Source organism: Myotis lucifugus, unplaced genomic scaffold (assembly GCF_000147115.1).
Source record: "Myotis lucifugus unplaced genomic scaffold, Myoluc2.0 scaffold_287, whole genome shotgun sequence".
In the NCBI taxonomy this organism is placed as follows: domain Eukaryota; kingdom Metazoa; phylum Chordata; class Mammalia; order Chiroptera; family Vespertilionidae; genus Myotis; species Myotis lucifugus.
In genome coordinates this window covers 1,035,093-1,047,136 of record NW_005871335.1, presented here as the reverse complement: position 1 = coordinate 1,047,136, position 12,044 = coordinate 1,035,093, and the positions used below count along the sequence as shown (strand labels likewise).

General features: G+C 41.8%; 1 protein-coding gene across 7 annotated transcripts in view; it reads left to right on the top strand.

Moving 5' to 3' along the window:
* Positions 1 to 12,044, top strand: part of MYO1D (myosin ID) — a 256,790-nt gene that overhangs the window by 85,653 nt on the left and 159,093 nt on the right. For all 7 annotated transcript variants that reach the window (XR_002831931.1, XM_014465322.2, XM_023763517.1 and 4 more), the window contains exons 4-8: positions 1,339 to 1,504; positions 2,734 to 2,787; positions 4,045 to 4,140; positions 6,885 to 7,001; positions 9,062 to 9,265. Coding sequence is in view for 6 of the 7 variants with exons in the window: in XM_014465322.2 (XP_014320808.2) it covers positions 1,339 to 1,504; positions 2,734 to 2,787; positions 4,045 to 4,140; positions 6,885 to 7,001; positions 9,062 to 9,265 (637 nt within the window). In the remaining variant the exon portion in view is untranslated. The remainder of the gene's footprint in view (positions 1 to 1,338; positions 1,505 to 2,733; positions 2,788 to 4,044; positions 4,141 to 6,884; positions 7,002 to 9,061; positions 9,266 to 12,044) is intronic.

The window sequence follows — 12,044 nt, the reverse complement described above, 5'->3', positions numbered from 1 at the left end:
ATTCTGTCTTTGCAATCTAAATAAGACAAAAATATGAGTAAGTTTTTAAAATTTCCTTAAGAGCTCAGGAGAATAACTGGCTGAGAACAAAATTGATTTTATAACTAAACCCAGTTGGTGTAGTGGAATATGGCATACTAGAGGCCCGGTGAAATTCATGCTCGGGTAGGATCCCTAGGGCTGGCTGGTGATCAGGGCCAATCGGGGCCTTCTAGCTGCCAGCCAGGGCCTTCCTTCCGGCTGCCAGCTGGGTCCTCCCTTCCCCGGTTACTCCTGCAGGTATGTTCATATGAGATGAATTCTGTCAGTGAAATAGAAAAGACATAAGTAGTAAGACTAAGTTAAAATATGTCCATCAGGAGAGACTGCTCTGTAGAAGGATAGCAGTCATTAAAAAATGAATTAACTGCCCAGCAAGCGTGGGTTAGTGGTTGAACATCAGCCTATGAACCAGGAGGTCACGGTTCAATTCAGGGTCAGGGCACATGCCTGGGTTGCAGGCTCGATCTCCAGTAGGGGCCGTGCAGGAGGCAGCCAATCAAGGATTCTCTCTCATCACTGATGTTTCTATCTCTCTCCCTCTCCCTTCCTCTCTGAAATCAAGAAAAGTATATATATTTTAAAAAATGAGTTAACTGATACAAGAGAGATGCCATAGAGCTTCAAATGAAACGATGAGCAATTTGTAAAATAATAAAAACCACACTGATGACATATAAGTAAGTGCAATTAATTTCACAATTCTAGGCTTTATAAGCAAGTACTTTTAGAAGTTGTGTCATTTTCTGTTTCACCCTTTCTTTTCGGAGCACACTATTTTAAGATTATTCTTTATGTAAATAAAACATGTTTATTTAAAAGAAAAACTAAAAATTACAGCATTACGTTGGAGGTGAACATTCCCTGAAATCCCACCCTACCTACCCCATCAGCCTAGGTAACCATAGTGAAGTGTACTGTTCCCTCTAGATTTTTTAAAAGCATTTACTAACACATGTGCATGAGTACATTCACTCACATATGTGTACACACACACACACACACACACAGATCCTTCAATACATATAATATTGCAACTTAATTTCTCATTAATATCTTCTGGACATTTTTCTATATCAGTATATATTATACTGGGAAACAATAATTTATTTCTATTTGTCCCTATTGGTAGACATTTAGGTTGTGTTGGGGGGCAGGCGTGTACACTGTATAGCAAACAGTGCTGTAGTAAACATCTTTGTATGAATATTTGCATGCTTTTTAATGAAATCTAGTGGTTTTTTTTTAAGGCCCAGCCTTTAAAACTTTTATAAAGACTTTGATTTGTCTGTGTTCAAGGGTGAAGAATATGCTACTTAAGTCCAACTGTGTCCTGGAAGCTTTCGGAAATGCCAAAACCAACCGTAATGACAACTCAAGCAGGTTTGGGAAATACATGGATATCAACTTTGATTTCAAGGGGGACCCTATTGGCGGACATATCAGTAACTACTTACTGGAGAAGGTAAAATGTGCTTGATTTCTCAGGGTAACATAAGTGCTGAAGGTTGTTTTTATAAACCTAATTATAGAATTTCTTTAATTGCTTCAAAGTAGCTTTTAATCTAATTCTCCCTCTCTTCCTGCTCCTCAGTTAGCTTTCTGTGACAGGATATTCTCCTTTCATGTTCTTTTATTAGCATTTACAATAGGAAGTTCAACAAAGTTACAGATTTTGTAGGTAAAGATTTAGATATGTGAGTGCGAGGGGTGGGTGGTCTGTGAGTGTGTGCCTACTTCTGGGTAAGTTTTAACCAAACACCAATTGAGGACTAATCAGTTCTACCCTTTTTATACATCACCACCTCCCATATGTTTTGGGGTTTTTTGGTTTGTTTGTTTGTTTTTAAAGCATTGCAGAAGAGCTATCATGTTCATTCCCTGAATGACACTCTTTTCAAACAATCATGTCCATACTCTTTTTTAAATTGAGATATAACTGCCATATAGCATTGTACATAGGTTTAAGGTATACAACGTATTGCTTTCCTACTTCCATGTGTTTTACTTCTGATTAATTTGAAATCTCATTTTCGTCTCGTTTCTATTTGTAGCACTCTTTATGGCAGTACAATGCAGTATAGTCCATTTTTGTTTGTGAAATTGAAGTCAGACTAATAAGGAAATTATGTGTTTCTATCAGAGGCAGTTTAAAAAGGACAGGAAGTGCCAGGTATTATAAGGGTTTTTCCAAATGTTTCATGGCTTCACTTAATGTACATATTCTGTCAAGGGGGGCCCTGTGAATGAACATGCATTTTCATAGTAGCAGCCTCTTCATAGCAGTCTTTTGGGAACCACGTCAGGCAGGGGTCTCTATAGACTGATCTTACTCAACTGATTTTATTACAGAATATAAGGCATTGCGCTTTGCAATCCCAGCAGGCCCTGGGGAAGGGAATGTTGAGGCTATTCATCCCTAATTGCTCCTTCCTATTCTCTCCACTTCCAATTTTTCCTCAAAAAAAAAAAATTCATGTTTAGGGTCAAGAACTCTGTTTTAAGCAGTAAAAAGAATTACCAACAAATTGCACAGAAAACCCCATAAAGGAAACCTCGTTCGATGGGTACTGTCCATGGGATCCTCAGGACATTTATACTCACTGTTGATACAGGACTCCCTGAGAGGGTGGCTCCTGTTTTGTTTCAGGGGTACATTCTCAAATTAACAATTTTAATTTGTTTGTTTCTTAGTCTCGCGTGATTGTGCAACAGCCAGGAGAAAGGAGCTTTCATTCTTTCTATCAGGTTAGTCATCTGTGGTGCAGATAATTGATCATTTGCTCAGTTGTGCAGGAAATGAATGTGTTTATGTTGGGGTTCTCCCCTGTCCTCTGCCTCCCTTGCCTCCATTGGCCCATGACACAGCACACGCATGCGCACATCCTACCCCATGTGCATCCTCAGAGATTTGAGTAGCATGACTATGAGACAGAGCTGCCAGGTGGGTAACCAGCCAGGTGACTGCCTTGGTTGAGCAGCGCCTGCATTTCTTTGCAGTGTAGCTAACAGTTAAATGACTTGTAAAAGCTTTTGAAGTGGGACATCCTAAATATGTTAAATTAATTTTGTTTTATTTTGAATTGAAGCTGTTCAATTTGGGAACTTAGAGGTGGGAGCACAAACCCCGTTTATTTTGCTCTTGGAGACTATAAAGCGATATGAGTACTTAATAAAATGAATTTATGATTCACGAGAATTGTTGTCTTTACCCTATCAAAGCTGTGATTGCTTTGGGGAAAAAAACTATGAATACCTCTTTTGGGAATGCTCTTAGCGACTAAGACAGAATCTTTTAGAATAGCCCTCCTGTTGGTAAGTCTTTCTACTGAGAAAACAAATCTGATACATTATTATACTTTTTTAGAGCTCAATGTAATATAAACCAGTGCTTATAAATAAACTGGGTGACCAAATTAAACAATACCATCTTGGATTTTTATAAAATAAAATTATAAATCACTAAGATTGATTTCCACGTGTAAACTTTCACAGTTATCCAATTGTCCTCCTTGCCTGAGACCCAGAGATGGATGAGGAAAAGCTGGTTTTTTCCATTGTGATTCAGCCTATGACTGCCTGCGGGCACCTCTTACTTCCACGGCAATATTGACTTTTCTGAATTCTCAAACACAACTCTAACCTGTCTGGGTATTGAGGCTGCTAAGCAAGTAACCAGCATAGAGCTGGGGCTTCTGTTTTACAGATGACCAGAGGAAAAGCAAAAACCTTTCATGCCAGTTTTGTTGTGAAAGAGCTAAGACTTTCAAAGTTATTTTCTTCATGATTGTATAACATTCTCCATGACTGATAACTACTGAAGCCGTTTACGTTCAGTAGGTAAAAAACAAAAAACGAAACCAAAGAAAATTTTAAAGCTGGAAACAGGAGGACCTCAGTAAATGAAGCCCAGAAAATGAATAAAAGCTCAATTGCCATTGTCAGAACATCTGGTAATTTTGGTTTAGTATGTACTTTGCTCATTTACTTTGCGTTATTTTTCAGCTACTCCAAGGAGGTTCTGAACAGATGCTCCGCTCTCTGCATCTCCAGAAATCCCTTTCATCCTACAACTACATCCATGTCGGAGCTCAGTTAAAGGTGAGCGTTTCCTCTTTGAGATTGTTCAGATACAGAATCAGAGGATGGGAGGGGACATTAAATGATTATCGGGTCCAGCCTGCTGCCTTTAGGCAAATGAATGACTCTTCCCTTATTAAAATTCTCAGAGGCAGAGAGGCAATGCATGATTGACTCGACAACTTTGCCTAATAACCCATTACTTTATCTCATCACCATCTGACAGGAAGTTTCTCTCCTGTGATCTTGTGGTTTCTTTTCATTTTTAATCCTCTTCTTTTATTTTGACACTATAAAAATGTTACTGTATGATTAGGAAATCCACCTCAAAAGAAAATACCATGTGATTTGGCCAAAGGCAAGTTGTTAAGACAAGAGAAAATTTAAGAACATTTTGGTTGAAATGACTATCAAAGTTCTCCATTCACTATTTTTTCAGCTATTGATGTAGCCTAGCAGTAGTTTTTGACCTTTGCAGCATTTCCGTTTAGCTTTGACGTTTTACCTTTTTTCCCCCCCTTCCCTTGCATACGAGTCCTGGCACGCAATGCAGGTACTTTTTGCTTTTATTTTAGTTGGTTTTCTGCTGGTCAGAAAATCCTAATAATAGTTTGTTGATGGTAGGATATGAAACAATAGTCACAGTATTATCCTAATTTGTTGGGGGAAGGTACTGTTTACAAATACATAAAATATGATATAGAGAGAAATAGATCAACATTTTAATAGTTTATTCTGGATTGATGGTATTACAGATATTTGTGTTCTGCTTTTCCATATTTTAAATGTCTTCTATAATTAAGAATGCATTGGGGGGAAAATAAAAGAATATATAAAAGGCAGGGATCTAAGATGTGGGAGGTGTTCTTTTTATTTCAAAATGTTTATTATTCATCTTAAGCTAATGATACCTGCATTACTAGTTTACCTGTATTTTTATTGCCGTGCATAGAAATAAATTATATTTAGGGTTTTGCAATTAATTTTCTATCGTTTGACATTTAAGTTGCATGGTTTTTTTTTACTTTTATATTCATCAGAGAACAGGGTATTTGGCCAGAAATTAATTAAAAACAAAACATTAGAGGACAACACTCCAGCTTCTGAGATAGGCCAGAGGTACTAAAGATGCATAAAGGACTGTACATCCAACACTTAAAAAACATTCCTTTTTATCAAATTGTCTTATTGACCAAATTACTTTTGGCCAGGTCATACAGAGCCCCTTCCCCAACTGTCTCCCTTCCTCCCCCCTCCCCCCCGAGAAAGCAAGAATTAAATGAACATTTAACCTTCTCTCTAAGCTAAATTTAGTTTAGGTTCCCTTTTCATCAAAGTTTTCCATTCCTCCTTTTTATTTCTTCCTCTCTAATAAAAACAAAGACTTATATACACGGGCATAGTGTCATCTTAAAAAAGATTAACCTAAAGGAAACAAAATATTCTGAAGCCTACCATCCAGTAACCTCTGATACTTGTCCAGTTTTTTTTATGTGTTAAAAACTAAGCAGGTGCTTTCTATGAATTCTCATTCAGTTCTCACAGCAGTCCTGTAAGAAATATGTTATTATGTCCATTTTACCCATGAGGAAATTGAGACTCAGGGAGGTGAAGTGTCTTGCCCAGGGTCAAAGAACAGGTAGGTGGAGGACCTTGCGAGTTTGTGTCCCAGACACTGGAGGACCCCTTCCTGTGCCCTTTCTCAGCAGGTGAGAAACTTGCCAGGGAAAGGGCCAGTCGGGCCCACCAGGTGCTGCTTTGGGAGAACTTCGAAGATAGGCAGTTGCCATTGCTTCCTTGTGAATTTCTGTTAATACACTAACCTGCTGGCTACAGCTCCTCAAGGCTTAGTCCCGTCGGCTGCTACAACAAAAATACCATAAGCTGGGTGGCTTATAATACACAACAGATCTTTATTTCTCACAGGCTGGCAAGTCCATGATCAAGGTGCCTGCAGATTCAGTGTCTGGTGAAGGCCCGCTTCCTGGTTTATAGATGGCGCCTCCTCACAGGGCAGGAGGGACAATAAATCTCTGTGCCTCTTTGATAAAAGGGCACTAACCCCATTGTGAGGGCTCCACCCTCATGACCTCATCGCTTCCCGAAGGCCCCGCCTCCTAAAATCATCGCCTTTGGGGTTAGGATTTCAACTTGGGAATTCTGCGGGGACACAGGCATTTCATCTATAGCAAGCCCCCTGAACCAGTTAGAAGGTCAGATGCACTGAATGTCTGTGAAAAGGTGAAATTATAGGCCCAGACTATTGACTGCTAGCTTCACTGAATGATTGAGGCAGGTTGCTTTGCGTTGAGAGTCTTCTTTTCCTCACCTGTGAAATAGAAAGCCTGGCCATGCAGGAGAGGGAGTGCTGTTTCCAGCCTCGGCAAGACCGAGTGAGGGACCAAAGGCCCAGGAGACGATGCCAAGCATGTGTGTGTCTTGGAGGCTCCACAGCCAGGGTTTCCCTTTGGAGCTCACATCCCCTGCTGTTTCCTTCCTTCATCCCAGAGCAGCGATCCCCTTCGCTGAGTCAGCTTACGACTTGCTCCCTCCTGGAGGGACCTCACCGGGGCCATCCCTACCTCACCGGGACCGTTTCAACCTCACCGGGGCCGTCCCGACCTGGAAATCATTTTTATTTTCTCTGCATTCTCAATGACGTACGACACAAGCATCAAGACCTTGATTAAACTTAAATTTCGTCTCATCATTGTTTTAATGCTCATGTGAAATGCCTGTGACAACTTTTCCATTTTCATTCCTAGTCTTCTATCAATGATGCGGCCGAATTCAAAGTGGTAGCTGATGCCATGAAAGTAATTGGCTTCAAACCTGAGGAGATTCAGACGGTGTATAAAATTTTGGCGACTATTCTTCACTTGGTGAGTAGGGACGTCTCTCAGAATCTGTCACCTCCCTGTGGAGGTAGGATGCTCTTTCAGAAGAGTTTGGGTGGTTTTTTTTCCCCCCTGTAGATTTCAGAAGTAACGTTTTGAAGAAATTTCTCCATCAAGAGTTCTCTCCACCATATAATAATATTTTCCAAGCCACAGTAGGATTTGAGACTGTGGCTTGACTTAATTATCTTATTGGTATGTCTGACTTTGAAGTGGTTCATCTCAAGAATGAAAGAATTCAGCAACGATGTGACTAAAAACTTTTGGACAGAATAAATTCCTAACAGCATTGGAAACATTGGAGCCATAGATTATTGGAACCAGAGTTTTGATGGTTTCGTTTTGCAGGTTCGGGGATGAGCCCAACGGGGGGCAGCATGACTGGGTCAGAGGCACAGAGTTCACGGCCGCCAGCACCATGGACCACGCTGGCCGCATTATGGTCCAGTTGTTTTCCACGACCCCACACCAAGCCCAGAGGAAGGGAAGAACCCTGGGTTAGATTTCTTTCATTAACCATCTGTGCAGGGGTGGGCAAAAGTAGGTTCACAGTTGCATTGTGACATTCTTTTGGGTTAATACAGCTGTTGTAATCATCATAGTCTGCATGTCTTTTTCCATGCAAACAACTGTCAACCAACTTTGGCCCGCCCCTGTATATTTGGACATGTTTAAAACATAATGAACATGCAACCTTACAATAAATGAGTGACAGCATGAATTCAAATATGGAATAAAAATTACCTTGCACTTTACCATAAGATTTAACTCTAAATGAATCAGGACCTATATAAAAATACTATGCAGCAATATAAATGATACCTTATGTTTCTGACTGGGAGACTTTAATGTGATAAATTGTCTCATTCATAAAACTACTTTATAAATATAGTTAAAACAGTATCTTCCGGAATCCAAATAGAAATTTTGTTTTGAAGTTGCCATAATCGTTCTAGAATTTACCTGAAACAATAAACATGTAAGAGGAGCAAATAAAAATGTATTAAAGAAGAAGAGTAGAGTAGGGGGAAGCGGGGAGAAGAAACATGACTAATTTTTACCAGATTTTAAGTGATAATAAAAGCTACAAAACCTTAAAACTTGTTGCAAAATTCACCAGCTTAATCAGCCGATTAGCTGATATGCTGGACACTTGGTTAGTAAGTGTTTCTTGAATGAATGGAATATAAATAGACTCAACAACTTGGGGAGGATTTAAATATAATAGTGGTAGCATTTCAAATCAGGACGAAAAGCTGAACTATTCAATAAGTACTATTGGAGCAACTAACAAACTGTCAGAAAAAACAAGGTTAGACTCTTACTTTACCTCACATACAGACAAATTCTAGGTGGACCCAAAGCTTAAATGTACGAAAAAACTGTTCAACTACTAGAAGAAAATATTGAATACTTATAAAATCTTTGGAGTGCAGATGGTCTAAGTATGACACCCAAGAAAGATTCATAAGGAAAAGATGCATAGATTTGACTACATCAAAATATAAAACATCTACCCATCAAAAACATATACTGAAAGTTAAAAGAGACAGCTTTCTGTTGAAGAGAGGAAAAATAATGGATGAAGCACTAGGTATTTACATGTCATACCAAAGGCCCGGTGCATGAAATTCATGCACGGGGGCAGAGTGGGGGGGGTCACTCAGCCCGACCTGTACCCTCCCCAATTCGGGAGCCCTCAGGGGATGTCCTACTGATGGCTTAGGCCCACTCCCCATGGTTCTCTGCTGTCTGCAGGGCCCACTTGACGGCTCCCGGGTCGCTGGGGCGCCGGCCAAGCAGGCCCTGCTCTCAGTGGCCACCCCCCAGGACCAGAGGACTCCAGCGGGGCTGAGAGGACTGGGCGCCGCCATCTTTGTGTTGGAGTGATGGTTAATTTGCATATTACTCTTTTATGAGATAGGATATTTAGGAAAATATGTGCTACAGACAAAGTCACTTTGCATTATATAACTGTATCCCTGACATACTGTTTCAGAATCTCATTGGCAATGGTGTGTCTCATTTCTTCACTCCTGGTATAGGGAAATTTAAAGTTTGTAGTGGATGGTGACACGCCTCTCATTGAAAACGGCAAGGTCGTATCCATCATAGCAGAATTGCTCTCCACCAAGACGGACATGGTTGAGAAAGCCCTTCTTTACCGGACTGTGGCCACAGGGCGTGACATCATTGACAAGCAGCACACGGAGCAGGAAGCGTGCTACGGCAGGGACGCCTTCGCGAAGGTGGGATTTCAGCTCGTGTTCTCTGGGCCTGGTGTGGGTCTCAGTTTCATTTTATCTTATTTACTTTTTAAAAAAATATTTTTATTGATTTCAGAGAGGAAGGATGAGAGGGAGAGAGAGAAACATTAATGATGAGAGAGACTCATTGATTGCCTGCCTCCTGCACACCCCCTCCTGGGGATGGAGCCCACAGCCGGGCACGAGCCCCGACCGGAATTGAACCGTGACCTCCTGGTTCATAGGTCTACGCTCAATCACTGTGCTATGCCCGCCAGGCTCAGTTGCAGTTTTAGTGAATTGCTGTGAGGATGTGTTTAGAGGTCCCTTGAAAGTAGCTTCAGGCTTTTAGAGACTTTGGTCATGATACTTTTTGGCCATCACAGTCTACATCAACACCCCTGACTGTGAGCATCTCTGTTCGAAAATGATCTGAGAAAAGCAAAGCTGACCGACCGACTGGCAAGCCCAGGGCACTTGCTTTGTGGGTCCCTCGCTCAGATGGTCCCCTCTCACACACCCCATTTTGCTTCTCTCACTCAATAATGCTTCGTGGAAGGCCCCTTCAAGTCCACGGATGGCGTCTGCTCCATTCTGTTTGTCTGTGTACCAGTGTGCAGTGATGGTTCCATCATGTATTAGCCGTCCTCCTCCTAAGGCATTCACCTTGTTGCCTTCATTGCCACTGCAAACAATGCTGCAATTGGCCCTGTACATCTCTCTCTCTCTACACACAAGTGCTTTTATTTCAGTTGGATGGACGCCCAGGAATGAGCTTGCCAGACCAAAGGACATGCTGATTTTAAATGTTAAATTTACTGATTTTTATGGGTACATAGTTATAGCTCATTCTTACTTTAATTTTCATGACTAGTGTATCTGAGCATCTTGTCATAGAAGGTATTTAAATCTACTCTGAGTATTGCCTGGCTCTCTCCTTTGTGCATGCGTCTTTGGGGCTGTTACCTTTTTATTGTCCGTTTCTAAAAGCTGGTCACTTTAACCCTTGGTCTGTTTTCTGCATGGCAAACATTTTAATTTTTTCAAGTCTAACATTTTCTTTTCTATTTTGCTGGTTGATGAGATTGCTTTCTGTTCCACTTTTTATTTGTGTAAGTCTCGGGTGTGGTTTTTAGTCTTGGGAAGAATTTGAATGCATCTCAGTGCAATGGAGAGTGGAGGATTTGAAGGTGGGACAGTGCCATCAAATTTGAATTTTTAAAATGATCATTCTGACCTCAGTATGGAGAATCTTAGGGGAGGAGGGGAGGGGGGAGGGCAAGAATGGTAGCAAAGAGACCAATTAAAAGGGGACGTTTCAATAATCTAGGAGAGAGACAGCGACAGCCTGGCCTAGGAAGGCAGCAGTGGCAGTGGGGAGAAGAGGGTGAGTTGAGACCAACTGTGTTTGGAAAATAAAATTCACAGGACCTGTTTGTCTGGAGAATGAAGAAATCAAGGGAATTCCTTAACGTGGTCTGGCTCCAGCCTACCTCTCCTGCCTCTGTTCTTCACTCCCGCACATGAGCCTTCTCTAAGGCCTTACACGTTGTATTCATCCCTTTCTCCTTCGGCCATAGCTCCCTGCACGTGCGGTTTCCTCTGCTCTAATGGTTCTTCTCTCCCCTCTCACCTGGTAACTCTCACTCATCCTGATCTCAGCCCACTTTCTCAGGGAAGCCTTCCCTGGCCTCTCTGAACACTGAACAGGCTCAGTTCTCCTCAGATCTCACACACCTGTCCTTTAGAGTGAGTCAGTGTGTGTGCGTGCATGCATGTGATTTTCCCTTCACCTGGCTCCTTAAGCTCCTTGGAGAAGACCATGTCTATACTTGCTTAGCACCGTATCGTCAACAAACTGCACATAGCAAGTCCTCAGCAACTATTTGTTGACTGAATGAATAAATTCCTCTGTTTCTTTTGCCATTTATTCATGGTTAAAAGTAGGATAGGAGCAGTTTTGGGGGGTGGGGAGATGATGGTGTCAGGTCACGCATAGGCATCTGGAGCTCGGAGGAGAGGTCTGCGTTGGGATAAGACATTTGGGAGTAGTGTGTCACTGCTGTTTAATTTTGGGTGAAACCACTTGGAGAGGTGTTAGAGAGCGAAGAGAAGAGGGCCAGGAGGAATGCCCGCCTTCAGAGGTCAGGTGGAGGAGGACCTACCAAAGGTCCCCAAGAAGGAGCAGCCAGTGAAATAACAAAACTAGAGAAGTGTGGTATCCTGGATCCCAGGGAGGAGGAGTTTTCCAGAAGAATGGGGCACTCAGGTGAGGAGTGCTGAGTATCTGAATGAGAGGACCTTCTAATGCAGAGGTTCTCAACCTGTGGGTCAAGACCCTTTCACAGGGGTCGCCTAAGACCATCGGAAAACACATATATAATTACATATTGTTTTTGTGATTAATCACTATGCTTTAATTATGTTCAATTTGTAACAATGAAATTGGGGGTCACCACAACATGAGGAACTGTATTAAAGGGTCGCGGCATTAGGAAGGTTGAGAACCAATGGGACAAGAAAGGGTGTCTCTAGGGATGCTCGGGGTCCTTGATGAGCCGTCTTGGTGGATTAGTGGGAGCTAAGCGAAGACCGGAGTGGATTACAGAGAGAAGGGGCGGTGATGAGTGGAGCAGTGTGTATAGATGTGGACCAGTAGAGAGGGAGGTGGCTGGAGGGAGCTGGTAAGGAAAGGCTTTCTAAGGGTGTGACATTGCAAAGCATGTTTGTACCAGGATATGGCTCTGTGTTCATGTGCAGTGCCTTTGTCCACGTATGACTT